Source organism: Erinaceus europaeus, chromosome 12 (genome assembly GCF_950295315.1).
Source record: "Erinaceus europaeus chromosome 12, mEriEur2.1, whole genome shotgun sequence".
NCBI lineage: Eukaryota > Metazoa > Chordata > Mammalia > Eulipotyphla > Erinaceidae > Erinaceus > Erinaceus europaeus.
The window spans coordinates 31,714,763-31,741,181 of NC_080173.1; the positions used below are offsets into that span (position 1 = coordinate 31,714,763).

Consider the following 26,419-nt stretch of genomic DNA (forward strand, 5'->3'; position numbering starts at 1 on the left):
TAAATAAACATGAGCCAAGGCAGAAAGAAGGGTCCAGTCTGTGTAGCCTGAGAGCTGAATCACCAACCAAATAGGATTCTGTAGCCATTTCTGCTCTCCAGAGTATGGATTAAATCTCTTGAAATAAAGGGATCTGGGACAAAATCAAGAAAATGTAAATTTTAATGAATATAGGGATTGTGACACCTAGGGAGTTATAGAAATGCCTCTGAAAGTAAACAGGCAGAGACTCGCTCTCTGGAGGCCTACGTATGCCTGAAACATCAGATGAATACCAATAAATGCATTTCCAGGAGTGTTTCTGCACTGGTATAAGTTGGTCAGAAGAAACTGTTAGGCTTTTGCTTGCTAATTTCTTTTTTTGCTGTGAAGTAATAAAGTCTAAGCCATAGAACCAAATTTCACTTGCAAATTGCTGAAAGTCTTCTTTCTCCAGTGAGATCAAATATGTCTTATGACATGTTTTTCCTTCCACTGTTCTCCCAGCTGTTGTTTCTTATTACTGAAACGGTGATGCATTGATATTGGTTCAATTACCAAAGTATCTTACTTCATTTAAATTCATGATACACCACAGAGAGGCAGGCTAAGTAGTTGTGATTATCGGACAGGGTGTTTGATTTAAATTAAAGGAACACTTCCAAGAGATTATTTATTGAGGAAGACAGTTTATTCTGAAGAATTCCCATCACCCACACCATTAATATTTTAGGTCTCATTAAAATAAGGAATATGCATTTGTATGAGAAGACACTATTACTGAAGTTTTTCTCAGTTGAGATCAGCACCGTGGGGCCACATTATGCACAAGAAAACCTTAATACCAACCCCCCAACCCCGTTGAGCAAAGGACAACTGAGGATAAGCCCATTGTAATGTGTACATGTGTGTGTTTCCAACTTGTAATAATATGAAAATGGTAAAAATTATTTTCACATTTGAAATGCATGGTTGTTAAGAACATAAAAAAAATACTTTGAGCTGATGTTAGGGAAGAGAATTTCTATCAAATACAATGGAATTTTCTCCTCATAGAACAAAGGAGAAGACCAACAACTGTTGCAGGCAAGTATTTAAGGCTACATGAAACAGCATTGCTTAGCTGTGTCTTGAAATAATCACTTGAAAGGTTTTGTGTGGAAGGTAAACTTGAGGTTGTATGTGTTTTTAGGTTTGGGCATCAATTTTTTTAAGTTGCTTGACTAATGCTTGAAGTTTTATTTATTTTTTTATTTTATTTTATTTATGAAAAGGAAACACTAACAAAACCATAGGATAAGAGGGGTACAACTCCACACAATTCTCACCACCAGAACTCCATATCCAATTCCCTCCCTTGATAGCTTTCCTATTCTTTAACCTTCTGGGAGTATGGACCCAAGGTCATTGTGGGATGAGAAGGTGGAAGGTCTGGCTTCTGTAATTGCTTCCCCACTGAACATGGGTGTTGACAGATCAATCCATACTCCCATCCTGTCTCTCTCTTTCCTTAGTGGTGTGGGGCTCTGGGGAAACAGGGCTCCAGGACACATTGGTGGGGTTACCTGTCCAGGGAAGTCTGGTTGGCATTATGCTAACATCTGGAACCTGGTGGCTGAAAAGAGAGTTAACATATAAAGCCAAACAAGTTGTTGACTAATCATGAACTTAAAGGCTGGAGTAGTGCAGATGAAGAGTTGGGGGGTGGGGACTCTCCATTTTGTAAGTAGCTAGTAGGCATATTTTAGTTATTTCAGACTCGGGGAAAAGAGAGAGGGGGAAAAAAAAAAAACTAGTATAGCCACAGGGCCTTTGAAGTTTTATTATACACTTAAGCAAGATAGTCCCCTTGACCTAAGGTTTACATGTGTAATTCCAGTAGAGAATAATAGAAGTTACCCTTGCAGATTTCTTAACACTAAAACACAAGGTACAGTTGATATCTATACATCTCAGAGTTAATGCTGATTGCTAAGCAACATTAGTCCCAAGATACATCTCACTTTATTTTATTTTTGTGGTATCTAGAAATATCAACTAGTGTCAACAGCATAAAAATTCCACAAAGAGAAGTTCATCATTAACTTTAGTTACATCATAGAAGCTATCTAGTCCAGTGGCCACCCACTAAATTAACCTGTCTTCTCATTTCTATCACTGTTATTTGCTGGATCACCTAAATAATCTTTGAGTCTTCTGTAAAATACGCCCAGCCCCTTCTTGCAGATAGCTTTTGTGGGAGAGAAAAGGTAGTAATGGGAGACGTGTGCAAGCATCTGTATGTGCATGATGCAGATTAGCACCTAATGCATGTTTTGTCTCTTGCAGCCTGTCAACCAGGGCCGTCACTATCAGAAAGAAATGAATCCACCTTCTCCTTCTAACCCCCGGTAAGAATCATTAATAATCTAACTAATCTTGTTCAGCAAGAATAGCTGGGAGATTCTCCATATCTCTTGGTTCCAGGAAACTGCCAAAACTTCCAAAGAACTTCCACATTTCTTCTCTTTAGAAGTCTTCAGTTCAGTCTGATATTCTTATGCAAACTATCAACAGTTTACCTATGTTAAAACATTATCTCCACCTTTTACTAGCTATGGGGCTCTAGCAGTCATTTAGACCACAGTCATTCAAGCATAATTATCACCACCTAGTACTTTGTGCATCAGTGAACTACATGTAGAAAAGCTTTAGTACAGTTCCTAGCACATAACAAGCTGTCTTTAATTACCCATTTGTTCATTGTTACTCACTTTGTATAGCTATTTCACCTTAATAAGATGTTTAGGACCTCTTAGGCATAGGTCTTTTTTATATAATCCATTGCTTTTTAATTATGAAGGGAGCTTTCCAGTCGTATAAGGCAACCTGACCCCTCTTGAGTTTAAGTATTACAGTTCAGAGGGAATGCCAAGACTAGCAGGCTTCCTCAGAACTTCATTCATATTTTTCAGGAGAGAGGATGAGATTGGGTTAGTTGGGACCAAGTGTCCACTTTTGGTCCAGTCAGCACTGAGGAGACTCATGTGAACAGCTAGCTGTTAGGGGACCACCTGGATGGGTTTATAGATTTCTAGTAATAATTGTGAAATAGTGCAGATCTTTAGCATCTTTTCTAAGTATGTGTGGCCAGTACACTTGACCTGACCATTTCTTCATGTTACCTGGATGAGACAATTATTGCAATCAGAAATACAGCTAATTGTATTTCCTGTCATTTGAGGGACAGGAGCACCTGCCCCTGTGTAGTGGGGAATCTGCGTGTAAGTGGAGCATCAGAGTCCAAACCTTTGTTGTCCAAGGCTCAATGGTGGATACAATAAGGAATTCAAAACTGAGACCATCTGTATAAAAAGGTGTTTTCACATTCTTAAAATCAGTTACCTCCTGATTCAGGACTATGTCTCTTGCAAACTTTAGTTCATCTCAATTTGACTAACATGCTCTTTTTAAATTTTTTTTTATTTTCTCTTTTGTTGCCCTTTTTTTTATTGTTGTTGTTGATGTTGTCGATGTTGAATAGGACAGAGAGAAATGGAGAGAGGAGGGGAAGACAGAGGGGGAGAGAAAGAGAGATACCTGCAGACCTGCTTCACCACCTGTGAAGCGACTTTCTTTCAGGTGGGGAACCAGGGCTTGAACTCCAGTCCTTTTACTCCAGTCCTTGCGCTTTATGCCATGTGTGCTTAACCCGCTGCGCTACCGCCCAACTCCCTAACATGCTCTTTTTATCTGTACTTGAGTAAAATTTTAAAGTATCTAGAAAACCAAATTATAACAAAGTCTGAACAAATGAAACTGCTCATAAATGTTAGAAAGAGGGATCTCTTGCTTCACTGAAAGGAGAAAGGGAATCTAGTTCTCATCCTGATTCTGCTGCTGGCCTAGTATGTGAGCTCAGACAAAATCTCAGCCTGCCCTGCTCTCATCTGATAGTACAAACACCCTCATGTGGTGATAGGATTTTAGTTACATGTGCTCTGAGGTCATTTCCAGTTTATGATTTTTGTTGGTTAATCCATATCTATGACATTGGGAGAACTATGATGGTGGTTATCATTGGAGAGGGTTGAGGACATAACTTTGGTGGTAGGAGTGGTGTGGAGTTAGACCCCTTTTATCTTGTAGTCTTGTAAATCAGTAATAAATATATATAAAGAAATCATATTTTACATTATACTGTATTAGTCAATTAATATTTAGTTGTGGTAGAATGTGACTATTTCTAGTTTAGTTTGGTTTAGTTTGGTTCGTTTCATAAGGCCTGGACCATACACATCTTCAGTTTTACCACTCTAAGCAATTTGTTCATTTGAGAAACAGGCAGATAGAGGAGACTTCAGAACACTGGAACTTCCACCATTCCCACAGCATCTTACATGGCAGGTGCCACATGGATATCATGGCACTTGCCCTACCAGGTGAACTATCCCCCAAACTCCTTTAGTCTGTGACTTTAAATGTTCCTTTTAAACTTCAGCTCCAAAAAATAGAAGATAATTCACCTATGGACAGCATATTTTATTTAACCAATTTCATGATCATTCATTTAGGGAAAATTCATTTACATTTTACAGGGTAAACTTTAAAAAGAAAAATTGTAAAGCAAAAAGTAGAATTCTGTCAATCCCATTTATCAGCAGATTACTCACCAGTTACTTAGAAAATTATTGTGTAGCTATTCAGAAAACCTGCAGGGCAATGATTTGTCCCTTGCCTCATAAATCCAGCAACTTGGAGAACTGGCAGAAAAGCATTATTGAGTTATAAATAAAGAAGATGATAAAATTACAAAGTCAGCATGGATTATTATCATATAAAAATGGGATAAATTCAATTGTAATACACATTAATTTAACTTAAAATCAAAATCTGTGCTCCTTTTTTAAAATTTGTGTTTATTTTGTTTTACAAATAGAGCCCCATGCTTTAGATTATAAAATATAGATATTTAAAATTAAACTTTAAGATTAAAAGAAGCTGATAATAAATGTGCAAACTATCTGAGTTCTGAAAATATAACTCTTTAAAACCTGCCCTTATGGACCCAGGACTTGCAAGCCTGAGGACTCAGGTTTTATCCCCAATACCTCATATGCCAGAGCACTGCTCTGATCTCACTCTCAATCATGAAGTAAATTTGTTTTAAGTGAAAATCACGATATTATTCAAAGCCTATCTTAAACCTTAATTTCCTAAGAAATCTACCTACTCCTTATTTCATTTTAAAAAATTATTTTAGGGACCAGATGGTGGCACACCTGATTAAGCAAACACATTACAGTGCACAAGGACCCAGATTCAAGCCTCTGGTCCCCATCTGCAAGGGAAAAGCTTCCACAAGGGGTGAAACAGGTCTGCCAGTATCTCTCTGTGCCTCTTTTCCTCTCTATCTCCCTCTGCCTTCTCAGTTTCTCTTTGTCTAATAAAATAAATTAAAAAAAACATTTTAAAAGATTATAAAAAGTAAATAAAGAGATATTATTTAAAACAAATAAGTAAGTCTTCCCTCTTAAACAATCTAACCTAAATCCCAAATTAAAATTTTAACATATATAACACATTTTCGGGAAATATAAAAATTGTATCCCTAAGACCGCAACAGTCTTATAAAATACTTTGTCAATAAAAATAATTTTGGATGAGCTGGGTGTTGGCACACCTGGTGGAGTGCACATCTTATCATGAGCAAGTACCAAGGCTCAAGGCTTTACAAGCAGTGAAGCAGTGCTGCAAGTTCCTCTTTCTCTCTCTTTATCTCCCCTCCCCCTGTCAATTTCTCTCTGTCCTACCATAGAAAGCAAGTGTAAAAAAAATAAAAATAATTTGGAGAGGGTCATCACCAGGGTTTTACCACTTTTTCAGAGACAGAGAGGCAGAAAGAGGAATGGAAGATACCACTACACTGAAACTTCCATCAGTACAATGGGGGCCAGGCTCAGACCTGGGTAATATACATGGCAGAACAGCTAGTTATTCTGCTATCCAAGTGAGTTAGTTATTCTGCTGGCTGTTGTTTTCTGTTGGGTGTTTTTGCATGAAATCTTATTTTTTGTGTTTAAACTGAAAGCATCAATTTTTATCATTTCTCTTGATAGCTTTAGGTGTGGGTAGGAAAAAAATAATAAAGATAATGATTTAAAGTTCAGTGTATAGAGACTATTAGCAATACATGAGAAGCTGGGAAACACTTGGTTTCCTGGACTCATTGTGGCCAATCTCAGAGTAATCCAAGCATGATGGAGGTGGGGACACATGTGGGAGCATTGAGATGAGAGTGTGATAGTTCCCTTTGGCAAGTGAAATGGCCATATCAACTTCAGTGAAATAATCACAACTACTCCAGAGACCTAAGAACTGAGTTTTTTTTTTAATTGTGTATCTATTCATACCCATACACATGCACAGTTAGAATTAACTCACTCCACTGATATGCCAGAGCAGCAAATATTAATAGTCACTTGATCCTGAAGATTTTTATTTCTGCAACATTATGAACTTACCTGTGTTTAAGATTACAGTCAGAAATAGAATGTGGTCCATGAAGCAGTCAAATTTGGGTTTTGAAGTGTTAATTATAGAATAGAAATAACCCAAAATAATGAATATATTTATGTGTTGCTCTCTTCCAAATAAAAGAATTCATTTCCATCCATAGGGCACAGCTTGACTTTGGATGGAGGTAGGATACAATAGCAATCATTTTCTGAGAGGTTAACCATCTAGGAATTGAAATATGCACAATTTACCTCATCATATTTCTTTGCATGTCTAGCTTTGCACCATAACCCCTTCCTCTTGCTATCCTCGTGTGATATTTTCTGTTGTTTATGCCAAACATGCTAACTGATATTTCAGCTGTGTCTTCAATGCTGAGGCCTTTGCTTTCCAGTGTTCACTCACACTGCCTCTGAAGACACTGACAGCCTTGTGACAAGGTGCAAAAGTGGCTAACATAATCTAATACAATTTAGAGGAGTGTTGGGTAGGAGGAAACAATTTCACAGTTCATTCATGTTGAGAAATGTTTCCCTAGCATGTAAGTTTACATGCTGCCAAACGGGGCAAAATGGATGCTGCTCGCAGCCGTGAGCCATTTATTTTCAAATGCCATCTATTGGTCTGTGGGGGTTACAGCTGCCCCTTAGGCACATCTGTGTGTTCATGTAGATGCTTTAGAAGAGCTCAATATATTTTTGCTCGGCAATGGGTTTTGTAAAATAAGCTGCGATTGTGTTCTGGATGTCTATTCATGAGGTTAAAGTCAGCCATTAAATCATTATCCTCGCGCTTTTTGTAACTCACTGGAAAATTAAAGGGAAGAGGAAATGTAGTCAAAAGCTCTGTAAGGTTCTAACTGTTTTTGGGAAATAAGCAATATAGGAAAAAGTTCTTGAACTCTCAAACAAGAATAAATGGCAGGGTTTTCTCAAGTGTCTTCCTTATGATTTATCACTTATCTGTAGCTCTCTGAAATGTCACTGCAGGTCGTGTTAGGGCTTGAATCATTGGCAGGTTTGCCACATGTTTGTGTGATATAAACATGCTTATAACCATTATTATCTGATAACGCCCTGCAGACTTTGACAAGTGATTAATAACTGCTGACCGTGGTTCATGCTGGCTCAGCCCGCCTGACTGAGGCAGGCTGGCCTGTCATTGTGACCTACAAGCTCCACTCTGGACTGATCACAGTGGCTTCATTTTTCTTCTTTCTCTAATTGTCAGAACTTAATCTGATGGGCTTCTCAATTGCTTCAGTGTTTCTTCCCTCTCACACAAAAGGGAGGAAAGATGTATTAATTAATTAGCTAATTAATTAAGAACATCAATGCTATCTTCCTCTTCAAATGATTCCATTTGGATCATTTCAAACAACCAACTCAGACTTTTGAGAAATCTACGTCCTTCAGAACAAAACACCATAGCAAATTTCCTGACCAACTAGACAATTTCTCTAGAATCACATATATTTTCACAATAAACCTTGATACCTTTGTGTTTATCCCAACAGCATCCCTTCCCCCCCCCCATAGTTTCTTTTGGTAGCATTAACTGTGGATAGTAGAAAGTTATCAAAATGCCTCTTATCTAGTAACCTGTCCTCACAGATCCAGAATTTTCTTGTTTAAAAGTGATTCTCTATAGTATGAGCCCAAGGCCAGGGTCATGCTCCTTGACTGCAGTCCTGAGCTACAGGAAAAAGTGTTGTCTCTACCTCCCCACGATGTGCATAAATACATTCCTGGCTTGGGAGCCATGTCAGTGTCTCAACTGAGCTGTGCCCAGATGCCAGGGGGGAAGCAACAGTCTTCATCTCAAACATAAACCAGTTTTAAATTTCAATTCCCCATCTGATAATGTTTGTTTATGTGTTGGTTTGGTTTTTTGTTTGTTTTACAATCGGGTGAATATTGTGCTTTCCTGCAGGGTTCTTGTTGAACAGAGCCTGAATCTAATTCCCATGTGGTTTCTATGCTGACAACCTAGAGATCAACAGATATCAGCACTCACTACAATAGTCCTAAGATTCAATACATAATATAGTCTCTCTCTATATAATTTATATAAGCTATTTCATGATAATTTTCAATGCATTCTATACTGCAATGACTCTCACAGATAGATTTTTCAGTCCTGATCCTCTCCTAAGTTCCAAATTCTTTTAACCAAGCTGCCAACTTGACAGATAGCCCTTGAGTCACTAATGTGTATTTTGAATCCTAACACTCAAAACATTAAGTTGGTTTTCTCTTCCCCTATACATGTCTTCAGTCTTCTTGACTTCAGAGAATACCACTATCAGCAGCCAGGAGATATGTTACCTGGTAGATCTTACAGCCTTCTATATATATGGCACTGGGTTCAAGCCCCAACACTAGATGGGAACACAATGGAACATACAAGGGGGAGGACAGGAATGATATAGAAGTGCTATTCTCTGTCTGTCTCTCTCTCTCTCCATTTCCTTCTCCTTTTCTGCCCCCCTCCCTCTTTCTCAAAGAAATAAGTGTGATGGGGAGATAGCCAGCATCCACTCTGTGGTATCATGCAAACATGATGCCCTGGGTTCAATCCTGAGTACCAAATCCAGCCATTGTCTCTTGTGACTTCTGTACTCCTTGTCCAAATTGCCATCACCTCTCACCAGTACTAGGCAACCATTCTCACTTGCTTCCTCTTGGAAAGTTACTTTTGGCCTCAGCAGACAGTTCTCCACAAAACAGCTACATGGTGTAGTTATACCCCTACTGGACCAAGGCACCCTATGTGCATCTTACCCTAAATGCTCACCTTTCAGGTCATGTTTCATACACTGTGTCCCTTGTTCATTATGTATCAAACACCGTGGTGTCTTCTTCAAACACTCCAGATTTGGTTTTAGCTTAAAAGCTTTGCATGAGATGATCCCTCTGCTAGGAGTCACTCACCATAGATAGGACATAGCAAGTCCTCTTTAACTCTCCAACTTGACTTTTTCAGTAGGAAAAGTGCATGAGGCCAGACTTCACCCTAGGCCATACTCCTGGCAAAGCAGGTACACTATCTAGGTGGGCTATCTTTCATCCCAAGAGAACCTTTCTTATCATCCAGTCTAAAATAGGCCCACCTCACCTTGTCACATTATCTTTCTGGGTTTGGTTGTATTTCTCCTCACTACCTTGATATTTCCTTACTTCCCTGATTGGTTAGCTTCTACATGCATGTACACAGACACACACCTCCAGTTATGCTGGAATATAATCTGCATAAGTGTGGAAACTTTATCTTCTGATCACTACATCCCAAGCACTATAGTTCCATGTATAAAGAACTCCCTCAAGAAATATGTGTTGAGATGCCTGGTGGTGGCCCTCCCAGTAGAGCATACACACCACCATGCACAAGGACCCAGGTTCAAGCCCCAATTCCAACTTGCAGGATGGAAGCTTCATGAGCAGTAGAGCATTGCTGAAGGTGTGTGTGTGTGTGTGTGTGTGTGTGTGTGTGTGTGTGTGTGTGTGTGTCTGTGTGTGTCTGTGTGTGTGTGTGTGTGTGTCTTCCCCCCCCCCCCCTTTCTCTGTTTCCTATACCATCAAAGAAAGGAAAATGGCTACTCAGTAGTTGGGACCATGCTGGGATTGATCATTTTAAACATTTAGAGATCATTTTCTGAAATTAAATGTGTACTCTCTTAATGTTCTTACTGGAAATTATTTAGTTGTGAGGCAACAACTATCTTGTAAATCATTATTATCCTAATAAAACAGCAAAAACATTATAGCTCTAATTATAATGAAGTGGCCACAGCCACTTCTACCCATAGAGTCACTGTGTCACCATTCAGTTTGTGATGTGGCACAGAGCAGCTTACCCTGATGTTCAAACAAGGAGCTGCTACAGTTTAACATGGTTGAAATTGCCTTGCAGTTCTTACTTTGACAGGGTTAGCTTTGGAGTGATTGAGGGACATGTAATAGGAAGTAGCTGACAAGGATATCTAGATCTAAGTATAAACTGTTTCATTGGGTAATTTAAGGTATCTTTTTAGTACCTTCTGCTTCATTTATTCACTCACTACAAATTATTATGCACTTTTGCTTTAAGGTATATATTTTTCCCGAACTTATGGATACATGTCCATATGTCCTATCTCATGGGCCCTGGTCTATATCTAGATTTTGTTAAGAAATGCACCACCTGAGGAATACCAAAGGAGACCACCTGGGACCTCAACAAGGTAGGACTAGAACGACTTCAGGAACCCACCAAACCACCGGTGAGTGCAAACACCTGTGGCTCATGGACAGGGAGGAGCCTGAGGAGAGATTCAGCAGCTGGTAACAGTCCAGCAGTTTGCCAGTTGAGGCATCGCCTCCAGTCTGCTTTACCAACAAAAAGACTGCTGAAGGGAGGAGAGGACTCCCCTAAGACTCACCAAATGCAACTGTGAGTCTCCATTGCTACTGCCCTCAGAATCTGGAGCAGAAGGGGGAGGCCTTGTGCTGACATCTGGGAACAGAGAACTGACAAGGAAACTCAGGAGAAGAGCTGCATCTCAGTGGCCTAGCAGTGGGGCTGTATAGTGGAAGCCTTTCCACATTGCTGTCCTGACAAGAACATGGTAAATAATTGCCTCACAACCTACAGACTATAAACAGGACTTGTTTAGAAACTCACAAGGCCCAGTAGTGCTGCCCAACTTGGCAGAGAAGCTGAATTGAGCCTGGAGCTTTGGACCCTTGGGGTGTGAGAGTCTCTTTGCATAATCATTGTGCTATCTCTCCCCCTCCATGCTTTATCTCTTGGTCAGGAGTGATTAAGCTAAGAAGTCTAATTATAGTTTAAAAGCCCTCAGGCTCTCATATCCTTCGGGGAGAAAAAGAATAAAAGAGGCTTTTAACAGCCTCTGTGCTCCAACTCAGGGATTGAAATAATATTAAAACAACTGTTAACTTCCACAGCTGTGAACTCTTTAAGTACCTTACTTGGATACAAGTCAATCCAGGCAAGAGTGATCAGTAATTTGAAAAGTACTGAGAGACCTCATAACATAATATATAAAATGGTTAAACCACCAAGAAATATTGGAAAAATTAACCAGGACAAGAGTCTAGCTAAAAGCTCCCCAAAAGTTGAACCACAAAATAGTGAGGTTAACATCCAAATGCTTGTTAAGGAAATAATCACTGGAGTGAGTAAAGAGTTTGAAAGAACTGTCATCAGAAATGCAGGAACAACAAATGAGACTCTGGAAGAAAGCACTAATTATCTCAAGGTTATTAGAGAGCTGAAAGCTGAAATAGTTGAGCTAAGAACACAACTAGCTGAAAAAGCTAAAACAGTATTAGAACAAGGTAACAAAATAGATTAAAGGAAACAGTAGAGGGGAGAGAGAATAGAATAAATGAAGCTGAAGACAGAATTAGCAAGATTGAGGATGAATAAGAGACAACTAAAAAAAGAAGTAAGAGATCTCAAGGAGATTAAGAGATACTGAAAACAACAGAGACCTATGGGATGACTTCAAAAGAAATAATATGTGCATTATTGGCTTACCAGAGGAAAAAAGGGAGGGAGGGGAAGAAAGCATTCTTCAGGACATAATAGCTGAGAACTTCTCTAGCCTAGACAACATCGAAGACATAAAGGTTCAAGACCCAGAGGGTCCCAAACAGAATTAACACAGACTTAAAGACACCAAGACACAACCTATTTAGAATGTAAAGGAATAAGGATAAAGAAAGGATCCTGAAGGCTGCAAGAGAAAAAAAGGAAACAAAATAGATTAAGTAAAGAAAATAGTAGAAGGGAGAGAGAATAGAATAAATGAGGCTGAAGACAGAATTAGCAAGATCGAGGATGAATTAGAGACAACTAAAAAAGAAGTAAGAGATCTCAAAAAAGAGATTAAGAGATACTGAAAACAACAACAGAGACCTATGGGATGACTTCAAAAGAAATAATATGTGCATTATTGGCTTACCAAAGGAAAAAATGGAGGGAGGGAAAGAGTCACAGAGGAAAACCCAAAAGATTAGCAGCAGACTTCTCCACACAAACACTACAGGCCAGAAGAGAATGGCAAGATATATTCATACCTTGTTGGTTCTTCAAAAGAGTGAACAAAATCAACAAACCCTTACCCAGACACACAAAACAAAAAAGAGAGAAGACCTAAATAAATTGAATCGTAAACAAAAGAGGAGATATCACAACAGATGCCACAGAAATTCAACATATCTGAAAAACAAGATCAGAAGAGAAAACACAAGTAGAACCTGAACTGGAATTGGCATATTGCACCAAAGTAAAAGACTCTGGGATTTGGGGGAGGGGCAGAATACAGTTCCAGAAAGGATGATAAAGGACCTAGTGGGGGTTGTATTGTTATATGGAAAACTGGCAAATGTTATGCATGTACAAACTATTGTATTTACTGTCAAATGTAAAACATTAATTCCCCAAAAAAGAAATTAAAGAAAATAATAAATACAACGTATCCTGGGAGGCTTCTATGAATGACGATACACCAACAAGCTAGAGAACCTGGAAGAAATGGACGATTTCCTACATACCTATAAACTTCCAAAACTAAGTAAAGAGGAACTAGATAATGTGAACAAGCCCATCACAGCCAAAAAAATTGAAACAGTTATCAAAAACCTTCCTAAGAATAAAAGTTCTGGACCAGATGGATTTACAAATGAATTCTACAAAACCTTCAAAGAAGAACTAATACTTCTACTTTTAAAAGTTTTCCAGAAGATTGAAGACACTGGAATACTCCCTTCCAGCTTCTATGAAGCCAACATCACTCTGATACCAAAAGCAGACAGGGACACAACCAAAAAAGAAAACTACAGACCAGTATCTCTGATAAACATAGATGCTCAAATATTGAACAAAATTCTAGCCAACCTGATACAGAAGTATATTAAAAAGATTGTTAATGACCAAGTGGGGTTTATCCCAGAGATGCAAGGTTGGTTTAATATACGTAAATCAATCCACGTGATCCACCAAATCAACAAAAGCAAGACCAAAAACCACAAGGTCATATCAATAGATGCAGAGAAAGCATTTGACAAAATACAACATCCCTTTATGGTCAAAACACTACAAAAAAAGGGAATAGATGGGAAATTCCTGATGATAGTGAAGTCTATATACAACAAACCTACAGCCAACATCATACGCAATGGTGAAAACTGGAAGCATTTCCCCTCAGATCAGGTCCTAGACAGGGCTGCCCACTATCACCATTATTATTCAACATAGTGTTGGAAATTCTTGCCTTAGCAATCAGGCAGAAGCAAGAAATTAAAGGCATACAGATTGGAGGAGAAGAAGTCAAACTCTCCCTATTTGTAGATGATATGATATGATATGTATGATAGTATACATAGAAAAACCTAAGGATTCCAGCAGCAAGCTTTTGGAAATCCCCAGGCAATACAGTAAGGTGTCAGGCTACAAAATTAACATTCAGAAGTCAGTGGCATTCCTCTATGCAAACACTAAGGTTGAAGAAGTTGAAATCCAGAAATCAATTCCTTTTATTATAGCAACAAAAACAATAAAATATCTAGGAATAACCCTAACCAAAGAAGTGAAAGACTTATATACTGAAAATTATGAGTCACTACTCAAGGAAATTGAAAAAAGACACAAAGAAATGGAAAGATATTCCATGTTCGTGGGTTGGAAGAATTAATATCATCAAAATGAGTACACTCCCCAGAGCCATATACAAATTTAATGCTATTCCCATTAAGATCCCAACCACATTTTTTAGGAGAATAGAACAAATGCTACAAATGTTTATCTGGAAACAGAAAAGACCTAAATTACCAAAGCAATCTTGAGAAGAAAGATCAGAACTAGAGGCATCACACCCCCAGATCTCAAACTGTATTATAGGGCCATTGTCATCAAAACTTCCTGGTACTGGAACATGAATAGACACACTGACCAGTGGAATAGAATTGACAGCTCAGAAGTGAGTCTCCACACCTATGGACATCTAATCTTTTTTAAAATTTATTTATTTATGTAAGAAAGAAGACATTAACAAAATCATAGGATGGGGGGGTACAACACCACACAATTCCCACCACCAGCTTTCCATATCCCATCCCCTCCCCAATAACTTTCCCATTCTCTATCCCTCTGGGAGCATGGACCCAGGGTCATTGTGGGTTGCAGAAGGTGGGAGGTCTGGCTTCTGTAATTTCTTCCCCACTGAACATGGGCGTTGACTGGTTGATCCATACTCCCAGCCTGCCTCTCTCTTTTCCTAGTGGGGTGGCACTCTGGGGAAGTGGAGCTCCAGGACATATTGGTGGGGTTGTCTGTCTAGGAAAGTCTGGTCAGCATTATGCTAGCATCTGGAACCTGGAGGTTGAAAAGAGGGTTAACCTACACAGCCAGACAAATTGTTGAATAATCATGGACCTAAAGGCTGGAATAGTGAAGATAAAGAGTTGGGGGGGGGGGTGTCTCCATTTTGTAGATAGCTTGTAGGCATATTTTCATTATATTCCAAAGGACCTTTGGCTATACTAGTGGATTTTTTTTAATTTATTTAAGAAAGGAGACATTAACAAAATCATAGGATGGGGGGGTACAACTCCACACAATTCCCACCACCCAATCTCCATATCCCATCCCCTCCCCAGTAGCTTTCCATTTCTCTATCCCTCTGGGAGCATGGACCAAGGATTGTTGTGGGTTGCAGAAGGTGGGAAGTCTGGCTTCTGTAATTGCTTCCCCAATGAACATGGATGTTGACTGGTTCATCCATACTCCCAGTCTGCCTCTCTCTTTCCCTAGTAGGGTGAGTCTCTGGGGAACCTGAGCTCCAGGACGCATTGGTGGGGTCTTCAGTCCAGGGAAGCCTGGCTGGCATCCTGATGGCATCTAGAACTTGGTGGCTGAAAAGAGTTAACATACAAAGCCAAACAAATTGTTGAAGAATCATGGACCCAAAGGTTGGAATAGTGGAGATGAAGTGTTGGGGGGTACTCACTGCAAACTCTAGTGTACTACTGCTTTCAGGTATATATTTGCCCTGGTTTATGGATACGTGTGAACATATGCTCTATCTCCTGGAACCTGGTCTATATCTAGGTTTTGGGACTTTGTTAGGAAGTGAACCACCTAGGATGGAATTAGAGAATACTATGAAAGAAAAGGTCTCACCCGAGTGATGAAGCTGAAAGGTTGTCATTCCACACCTGTAGTCTGGACACAGTCTGAATTGAAGCATGCTGGGGTGGCACTTGTTGCGTTGATTAGGTTGCAATCAGCAGATGCAATATTATATGATAAGAATTGGGAGAAGCATACGGGGAAAGTGGGCCCTACCCTAGGGTCCCAGAACTGGGGGAGTTTAAGCTCTATAGTGGAAATTTGAGGTTCCTGCTGTCTTAGGGTTTGAGAAGACAATGGATAGTTACTGTTATCATCACATTATTTGGTAATTGGGTTAGCTTTGAAAAGTCTCTTTGTTAGACATACAATCAATTTCTCCCCCTTATATTAATTAAATAGTGATTTATATGACTATAATTTAGTAGGTGTGTACATAAACACCATTCCCATCACCAAAACATTGTGTCCCATCCCACCCCTATTCCCCCACCCCCAACTGGACATCTAATCTTTGACAAAGGTGCCCAGACTATTAAGTGGGGACAGAGGAGTCTCTTCTACAAATGGTGTTGGAAAACATGGCTTGAAACATGCAGAATAAAGAAACTGAACTACTATATTACACCAAACACAAAAGTAAATTCCAAATGGAGTTGGATGTTAGACCAGAAACTGTCAGATATTTAGAGAAAAATATTGGCAGAACTCTTTTCCACGTAAATTTTAAAGACATTTTCAATGAAACAAATCCAATTACAAAGAAGACTAAGGCAAACATAAACCTATGGGACTACATCAATTTAAAAAGCTTCTGCACAGCAAAAGAAACCACTACACAAATCAAGAGAGCCCTCACAGAATGGGAAAAGATCTTTACATGCCATACATCAGACAAGAGGCTAATAACCAAAATATATAAAGAGCTTGCCAAACTCAACCACAAGAAAACAAATAACCTCATCCAAAAATGGGGAGAGGACATGGACAGAATACTCACCACAGAAGAGATCCAAAAGGCCGAGAAACACAAGAAAAAATTCTGCAAGTCTTTGATTGTCAGAGAAATGCAAATAGAGACAACAATGAGATACCACTTCACTCCTGTGACAATGTTATACATCAAAAAGGTAGCAGCAGCAAATGCTGAAGAGGTTGTGGGGACAAAGGAACCCTCATGCACTGCTGGTGGAATTGTGAAGTGGTCCAACCTCTGTGGAGAACAGTCTGGAGAACTCTCAGAAGGCTAGAAACAGACCTACCCTATGATCCTGCAATTCTTCTCCTGGGGATATATCCTTAGGAACCCAACATACCCATCCAAAAAGATCTGTGTACATAATTTGTAATAGCCAAAACCGGGAAGAAACCCAGGTGTCCAACAACAGATGAGTGGCTGAGCAAATTGTGGTATATATACACAATGGAATACTACTCAGCTATAAAAAATGGTGACTTTCACCATTTTCAGCCGATCTTGGATGGAGCTTTAAGAAATTATGTTAAGGGAGTCGGGCTGTAGCGCAGTGGGTTAAGCGCAGGTGGCGCAAAGCACAAGGACCGGCATAAGCATCCCGGTTCAAACCCCGGCTCCCCACCTGCAGGGGAGTCGCTTCACAGGCAGTGAAGCAGGTCTGCAGGTATCTATCTTTCTCTCCTCCTCTCTGTCTTCCCCTCCTCTCTCCATTTCTCTCTGTCCTATCCAACGACGACAACAATAATAACTACAACAATAAAACAACAAGGGAAACAAAAGGGAATAAATAAATAAAATAAAATAAAAAGAAATTATGTTAAGTCAAATAAGTCAGAAACAGAAGAATGAATATGGGATGATCTCTCTGGCAGAAGTTGAAAAAAAAAAAAAAAGATCAGAAGGGAAAACACAATTAGAACCTTAACTAGAACTGTCGTATTGCACCAAAGTAAAAGACTCTGGGGTAGGTGGGGGGTAGAATACAGGTCCAAAAAAGATGACAGAGGACCTAGTGGGGGTTGTATTGTTATGTGAAAAACTGAGAGATTTGGCAGAGCCAAGATGACCGAGTGAGAAGTATCTTCTGGTCTGAGTTCTGACAGCAACTGCTGGAAACAGTAGGATTTTTTGCCTTCAGCAGGACAGTGAATTCAGGGTCCTAGCTGTTACACCAAGGGGGCGAATATAGCCCAGTTTGGGTTAGAATATAGAGGAAAAAAGAAAGGAGATTTTTTTTTTAATTATTCCCGAAGCCCACCCCGCCCCCCCTATAACCAGACCCTGGGAGCCAGAAAGCTGTTCCTAGTAGGCTTCCCTGCTGAGCTTTCTTTACCAAGATTCCTAGCTCCACAGGGGTTCCATTCCAAGTCTATTCCTTTCTGAAACCCTCTGCCCTCTTTCTTTCCAAATGGTCAATTGGATCTACAAAAGGGAAAGACTGCCCTGAGGTGTTTTTTTTGGTTTTTTTTGTTGTTGTTGTTTTGGGGGTTTTTTGTTTGTTTGTTTTACTTTCTTAGCAATCAGCTGCCTCTGCTCAGGCAGATTGAGGCAATCTGGGACAGGGTTTTTTACCCTGCTCTATTTTATTATTAATATTGTTCTTCTTTTTCTAGCGTTTGCCCTTCTTCCGTAGCCAGTCAACAGGTCAGGTTGAAAGCTGTCAGGAGCTGCTTGTTGCTGGCTTTGAAAGTGACTGGGATCCATGTGGATTCAGTCGGCTAGGAAGGATCGTCAGTTTCCCCAATGAATGGGTACTCACGGGATGCACCACGAGAAGGTCGATCCAATGCATCCCATTAATATTATATAAAGGTGTATCTCTTCCCCCCACTCCTTTAGGTTGACCAGAATTAACTCTTAGTGTATTTTCCATTGCTAGGGTACTAGGTGTCTTAACCATTGTGAGAGGAACTTGTTTCACTACTCCTAGCTCCTCTACCCACTCTCCTCATCTCCCTCCTCCTAGCTAATTAAAAAAATAAAATATAATATAATTAATTAATTAATTAAAAAAACTTTCCTTTCACTGCTCCTTTATTACAGTTCTTTTTATTATCTTTTTTTCTTTTCTCTCTCTTGTTTTTCTTCCTTTTCTTTTTCTTTTTTTTTTTCTTGTCTTCTTTTCTTCCTTCCTCCTTCTTCGACTTTCTGAATTCACTGATACTCGTTTGTGAATTATTTTGGGGAAGAAATCTGACTCAGAGTGGACTCTCTATGTGTGTATCTCTGCAATACTTCCCTTTCTCCTCTTGCTACCCCTATAATATACAGTGGACAGTATATTTGCATAATTGTCTATTCTTGCTATCCCTTTTTTCCTTTCTCTTCTTCACTTGGACTTGGTTGCTATTTTTTCACGGACTGGAGACATTGTTTGACTAACTGGTAGTGGTTAAACTGCTTCAATCTTTACTTCAGTTGCTATTGTAGTTTCTGAGGTTGGTGAGTGCATGTCATAAAGGTATTTAGTACAGTGTTGCTTGTACTCAAAACACAACAACTGAGGAACAACAGAACATACAAATAAGAAGCATATTAATCCAAAAAAATGGGTAGATCAAGAGCAAATAAAGCTGCTACTACAATGAATGAAGACAAGAGCCCAGAAGAAACTACAAATCAGCCAGAAGTAACCATAGATAAGAAAAGTATGCAAGCAATAATAAACTTATTAATCACAGAAATGAAAACAACTTTGGAGGAAAGGAATGGCAATATTAGGGAAACAACAGTTGAGACCCCCAAGGAAAATACTGATTATCTGGAGGCAATTAGAGAACAGAAAGCTGAAATAGCTGAACTGAGGAAAGAAGCTGAAGGAAGGGAAAGCAGACTACAGAAGCAGAAAACAGAATTAGTCAGACAGAGGATGAGTTAGAGAAAACTAAGAAAGAGGTGAAAGAGCTCAAAAAGAGATTGAGAGACACTGAAAACAACAACAGAGACATATGGGATGATCTGAAAAGAAGTAACATTCATATAATTGGCCTGCCAGAGGAAGAAAGAGAGGAAGGGGAAGGAAACATTCTAGAGGAAATTATAGAAGAAAACTTCCCACACCTGAATAACAGAAAGGACATTAAGATTCAAGAGGCCCAGAGAGTTCCAAACAGAATCAACCCAGACCTGAAGACACCAAGACACATCATAGTCACAATGAGAAGAAGTAAGGATAAAGAAAGGATCCTAAAGGCTGCAAGAGAGAAACAAAAAGTCATATACAGGGGAACATCCTTAAGACTATCAGCAGACTTCTCCACTCAAACTCTAAAAGCCAGAAGAGAATGGCAAGATATCTATCGAGCCCTGAATGAAAAAGGGTTTCAACCAAGGATAATAATCCTGCTAGACATTCATTCAAACCAGATGGAGGGATCAAAACCTTCTTAGACAAACAACAGTTAAAGGAAGCAACCATCCCTGAAAGAGGTTCTAAAAGACCTCTTATAAACAAGAACTTCACTACAATACTTGCCATATATCAGATCAAATAAAAATTCATTGAACAATGGCACTACAATATGTTAAATCCATAATATCAATAAATGTCAGTGGCTTAAACTCACCCATCAAAAGTCACAGAGTGGGAGGATGGATCAGAAAACAACCCAACCATATGCTGCTTGCAAGAATCCCATCTGTCACAACAAGATAAACACAGACTTAAAGTGAAAGGATGGAAAACTATCAGACAAGCTAATGGACCACCAAAAAAAACTGGAACAGCCATTCTCATCTCTGACACAATAGATTTTAAATTAAATAAGCTGATAAAAGATAGGCAAGGACATTACATACTACCAGAGGGTTAAAGAATAGGAGAGCTATCGGGAGAGGATGGGATACGGAGAGCTGGTGGTGGGAATTATGTGGAGTTGTGCCCTTCTTATCCTATGGTTTGTTTGTTTTTTTAATGTTTTTATTATTTTTCCTTTTGTTGCCCTTGTTTTATTGTTATTGTAGTTATTGTTGTTGTTGTTGATGTCGTTGTTGGATAGGACAGAGAGAAATGGAGAGAGGAGGGGAAGACGGGGGGGAGAAAGATAGACACCTGCAGACATGCTTCTCCGCTTGTGAAGCGACTCCCTTGCAGGTGGGGAGCCAGGGGCTCAAACCAGGATCCTTATGCTGGTCCGTGTGCTTTGCGCCACATGTGTTTAACCCGCTACACTACTGCCTGACTCTCTATCCTATGGTTTTGTCAATGTTTCCTCTTTATAAATAAAAAAATTAGAAAAAAGAAGAAAAACTGATAGATTTTATATACAAACTATTGTATTTACTGTTGAATGTAAAACATTAATCCCCTAATAAAGAAATTAATTTAAAAAATGCACCACCTGAAATGGAGTCAAGGAGTCCTATCAGCTAAGAAAGTTCTCAGCAGAGTAATGAGGCTGAAGGGTTGACATTCCATGCCTGAAGTCTCTGGATACAGTCCGAAGTGAAACATGCTGTGGTGGTTCTTGTTGCATTGATTAGGTTGGGATCAGCAGATGCAGTGTCAGCTAGTATGAATTAAGAGAAGCATGCAGGAAAGTGAGCCCCACCCTAGAGTTTCTAGAACTGGGAGAAATACTGGCTTTTTAGAGAAAAGGGAAAGTTTTTGCTGTTCTCGGGTTTAAGAAGGCAGTAGATAGTTATTGCTATAACCAAATTATTTGGCAATTGGGTTACCTTTGAAAATCCCATTGTTAAGATTTGCTATAGCATACAACACCTGACCATAATTTATGTCTTTTTATGCTCTTTATATATATAGCTATATCTCATAAAGTAATGTCACCAGTTGCTTCTATTCTCCCTGTTCTAAGCTTTTAGGAGATTTAATATTTCAAAGCACAAGTCATCATTAGAAATGTATTAACAATTTGATCCCACTGTTAAAATATAGTCTGATTACCAACTTGAAGTCTTAAGTGCTTAGATTGAAGGAACATATACTCAGGCTATGGTCTATGCATCAAAGTTTGATACATTCAATCCATTTTTCCCCTCTCATATTAAGTAAATAATTATTTGTGAGACTATAAGTTAATAGTGTATTAACATCATTCCCACCAACAAAGGTCTGTGTCACTTCCCCTACTACAGGGTCATAGAGTAGGGCCACTTCTAACCTGAGAGTTCTCCAGACTGCTCTCCACAGAGGTTGGACCAATTTACATTCCCACCAGCAGTGCAGGAGTGTTCCTTTGTCCCTACAACCTCTCCAGCATTTGTTGCTGCTGTCCTTACCTTCAGAGTAATGAAGCTGAAGGGTTGACATTCCATGCCTGAAGTCTCTGGATACAGTCCGAAATGAAGCATGCTGAGGTGGTTCAGGTTGCATTGATTAGGCTTGAGAATGTATGACATTCTCACAGGGTTAAAGTGGTATCTCAGTGTTGTCTTTATTTGCAGTTCTCTGACAATCAGTGACCTGGTGCGATTTTTCATATGTTTGTTGGCCTTTTGCGTCTCTTCTGTAGTGAATATTCTGTTCATATCCTCTGCCCATTTTTGCATGGGATCATTACAAAAGCCAGACCTTCCACCTTCTGCACCCTATAATGATCCTGGGTCCATACTCCCAGAGAGATAAGGAATAGGAAAGCTATCAAGGGAGGGGACTGGATATGGAGCTCTGGGGTTGGGCATTTTGTGGAAATGTACCCCTCTTATCCTATGGTCTTGTCAATATTACCATTTTTTAAATAATATTTAAAAAAAATAAATTGCCTTGCAGTGTCTATCATTAGCAGAGTTCAGTGAGATTTTTTTTACTTTTTTATTATTTATTTTTACAGAGACATAAACTGAGAGGCAAGAGGGAAACAGAGGCGACAGAGGGACATCTGTATCCCTGCTCCATTACTTGTGAAGTCCTCCCCCCACCCCTGCAGGTGGGACCAAGGGCTTGAACCTGGGTCCCTGCACATGGCAATGTGTGCAATGAGGTACATCACCACCTGGCCCATAATGAAATTTTTTGAAGCACCTACTGTGCGCCATCTATAAGGAGAGCTGGTATGCACATGCTTTCAGTAAGCCAGCATGGTATGTCTATACCACATCATCCAGGCTGTGTGGGAGGAGTTGAGGAATGGGAGCAGGTTCTGAGCCTGCATCCCAAAATCACAAACCTTCCAAACCTCTGTCCACTCATAAGTGCTCTGCCTTTGTTGGCAGTTGGTCTTGCTTCTTCCCTGAAATTCTTTGCTTTCTCTTGCTAGTGAAAAACACTGTATTTTGTAATTGATTAAACTTAAAACTCATGATTTTTCACTCAGATCATATATCACCTTTGCCAGAGTTTACTATTCCCTGCTATACTGTTCATTACTGCACAAAAAAACTTCCTCAATGTAACAAATACCTTACAAGTCAGATGTCAGTTTAAAATGGCTTGAAGGAAAAAAAGCAACACAATTTTTAGCTAATTTGATGGAGTTAACACTAACGTTACTGTTCTGTTGACTATTTCTTGTCCATTGATTTTTAAAAGCCTTTGGCTCTCTTGCCATCCATTAAGACAAATCAGATACAATTTGGTACTCAGGACAAGAAAATGCTTTTGGGTGTTGGGTGTATGTGGGGGGTGGGGGGGAAGTGAGATGGAAATTGCACCTTAGCTGAAATAGGACTGGAAAGAAAGCAGCTTTTCATATTTTACTTTAAATAACTTATTTGCCTTAGACTTTGGAGGTTAACAATAGTGACTTTTGTTTTGTGTGGTGAATATGTGTGAAGCTGAATGGTGATGTGCAAATGATGTGCTTTGTCTCTGAAGATGAAAGGAAACTGGAATTTTACATATGCTTATGTTTTTTTGTCCTCAATTCTCTTTATTTCCAGAACCTACAGACAGATGACTCAAATCAAGAAGGGGGAAGAGTTAAATGTCTTCTGTCACATTTATAATGAACCATTTTTAACAGTAGTGCCATTTGTGTTTTTTAAATAGCAGGAAGCAGGAAACCTGAGATTTGGTCAGTCCTGAAGCCAGTCAACATGATGATAAAGATATTTTTTTAAAAATTGAAGATCTCATTTTCAATTAAACCCCAACAAAGATCTTAGTTAAGTGGGAGTATTTATGCTAGTAAAGCCTTTATTTTTTGTATTTTTGGGGGGTGGAAAGTACAATTAATGCTTAATAGGCTAAATAATGTTCTTTTATTTTTCTTTACCCCCATGGTTGGAGAAGGAGTGTGAAAAACTACTCATTGACCACTTGGATTAAAAAGGAATTCCATTACGGTCAGTGTTCTGACTCGGTGAAGGGTGCAATTACTCTGTGTTTTGCTATTTGCCCTCTTCCCACCTCTCTTAGAGACATTTCCATTGAAGCCTAAAATTGCCTTCATTCTGGAAATACCATTAACTCACATTAACAGTCCAGAAAAGTTTTAGTTTCTCCTGCCAGAATAATGAAAGGAATGGGAAACTAACAAGAACCACCACCTACATGGCATTCTCTAAATTTGCCTGTGGTTTTCTAAATTTTAGTTCTAGCAAAAAAGGAAGTTGCAGCAAGGCATACAGTAAATGAAGATATTATGTATTAGAGAAGGAATGAATCTGTCACTTTGATGGATTGTGAGGCAAAGAGCAGATTAACAGATTACTCATAGTCAGAAGGCAGCTCGGTATGAAAAATGTGCAGGAAATGATAAGTACGAGTTTGTGCTGATTTAATGATATTTTTAAACTACAATAACACTCTGGAAGTATAATATAATAAAGCCCTTTGCTTGCATTTTTAAATCATCAGCATATGTCCAGTTTGACCTTATAAACATTTTGAACCATTCTCTAATAAAATTTGTGGCTTTCAAAACTAAAAAAATTTATCATCTGAAACATCATCACAGCAGTGACCTTACAGGAAATATCACTAGCTTTCAAAAACTGTTGTTCCCTAAGTAGCATTTGTAATACAAAGTTTAATTATGTTCTGAGCATATGAGTACATTACTTTTCTTTGCATGTTTAAGTTACTCACAAATTACTATCTTTTTACCATCTTATTGGGGGACTAATTGTTCACAGCACAGCTGTTGACACATGGGTAAACTTTCAGCCTCACTGTGACAGGTGTCTGCAAGACACTCTCAACCCCAACTTGGGTCCTTTGCTGTCATCATGCACCAGGTCCCTAAAGCTGTGCCCCTCCCAGACCCCTTCCTGCCCTTTTTCTCCAGAGTCCTTTGCTTTGGTGCAATACATCCAAGTGTCATGTTATGTTTTCCCTTTCTGTTATTTTTTCTTAAATTCTGCCCACAAGGGACCAGGTGGTGGCGCACCTGGTTGAGCGCACATGTTATGGTGCTCAAGGACCTGGGTTCGAGCCCCTGGTCCCCACCTGCAGAGGGAAAGCTTTGCAAGTGGTGAAACAGGGCTTCAGGTGTCTCTCTCTTTCCCTCTCTGTCTCCCCTACCCTCTCGGTTTCTGTCTGTCTCCATTCACTAAATAAAGATAATTTAAAAAAAAATTAAAAATTCTGCCCACAAGTCAGATCATCCCTCAGAAATTCTTGTCTTCTAACAACTATTTACAATAGTTGTTTCATAATGTTGTTGAGTTGCCTTCATATTTTCATTGCAGGTTTTTAGATTTGTACTTGAGATCATAGAGCCCTTTCGAATGAAACTATTATATTTCCCCACAGATAATGGATAAAAGTAGTTTAAATTTGAGTTGAGTATACTCAGAGCAAGAAATGTGATAAATTACTTGCCATACAATATATTATTACATATGTTTATCAGAAAACAAGACTTCTTAAGAGGGCTGTACTTTATATATAAGCAAAAATGGAATTTGAATAACACACTTTAATTTAATTTGACAATGATGGACTGGCATTGCCAAGAATTTCCAGATAAAATCTCTGTAATGCATTTAAATGGCTTTGATTCTAGCATCTCAATGTTCTAAACCTAATGCAAGGCTTAAGTTGTTTCTTATTTTCTTTTCAGCTCACCAATGACTACTTAACATAATTAGGTACAATGAAACTTGAAAGGGAATAAATATTACATTTTCTGTCTAAGCACTTATATCTGACCTAAGTGCAAATAAACATACTAATATGGCATGCCCAGGGCTTGAATCACAGGCATGATTACAGTTCAGACTATTTTGCACATACAATAAAACTTTTACCAAAATTCAGAATGCTTTTTTACATTTCCTTTCTTGTCTACACTTCAGTTTTAAGTTTAACAATACAAAGAAGTAGTCAGCATTCTTCATTGTAGAAATTCAGAAATGTGTGTAACAAGCTGCTTGCATGGTCCTTGACTTCACTGTATATTTATTGTCTGCAGTAGCTACTAATGTTAGTTGCCAAATAGTACCAGCCTTCACAATTCTGAAAAGGCCATATTGCACTTCTAGGTTCATTTGGTTTTGCATGCATCCATTTAGCCCTACTGGTTCTAGCCAATCAATTGTGAGCCAATGAAATATGTTTGTTGCCCAGCTGGAGCATTTAATTGCAGATATAAAACCCTCCAGAGTTCCCTAACCAGAACCATTGAAGTTGGTGTTAGTCAGATCACTGTTCTGTTATTCGAGTTAATAAACAGAATTCCAAAGCTGATCTGTTATGGACGCTTAACATGAGGAAGATAAACTTTGTTCTTTTTTACATCTCTGATATTTGGGGATTATTTGTTACCAAGTATAGCATAGCTTGCTCTGACTGATACAGTTACTAGCTAAAATAGTGAATTATTAGAAACATAGTATTTAATATACTTTAATATTTGAAGATATACAAATTGATTAAAATGTTGAGTTCAATGTATGATTCATTGTCATATAGTGCAATTAGTGGTCTTA

The 26,419-nt window shown here is 38.9% G+C and overlaps 1 protein-coding gene across 6 annotated transcripts in view; it reads left to right on the forward strand.

Moving 5' to 3' along the window:
• Nucleotides 1–26,419, forward strand: part of CFAP20DC (CFAP20 domain containing) — a 307,663-nt gene that overhangs the window by 222,178 nt on the left and 59,066 nt on the right. For all 6 annotated transcript variants that reach the window (XM_060203003.1, XM_060203000.1, XM_060203002.1 and 3 more), the window contains one exon: nucleotides 2,308–2,369. In XM_060203003.1, the coding sequence (XP_060058986.1) occupies nucleotides 2,308–2,369 (62 nt within the window). The remainder of the gene's footprint in view (nucleotides 1–2,307; nucleotides 2,370–26,419) is intronic.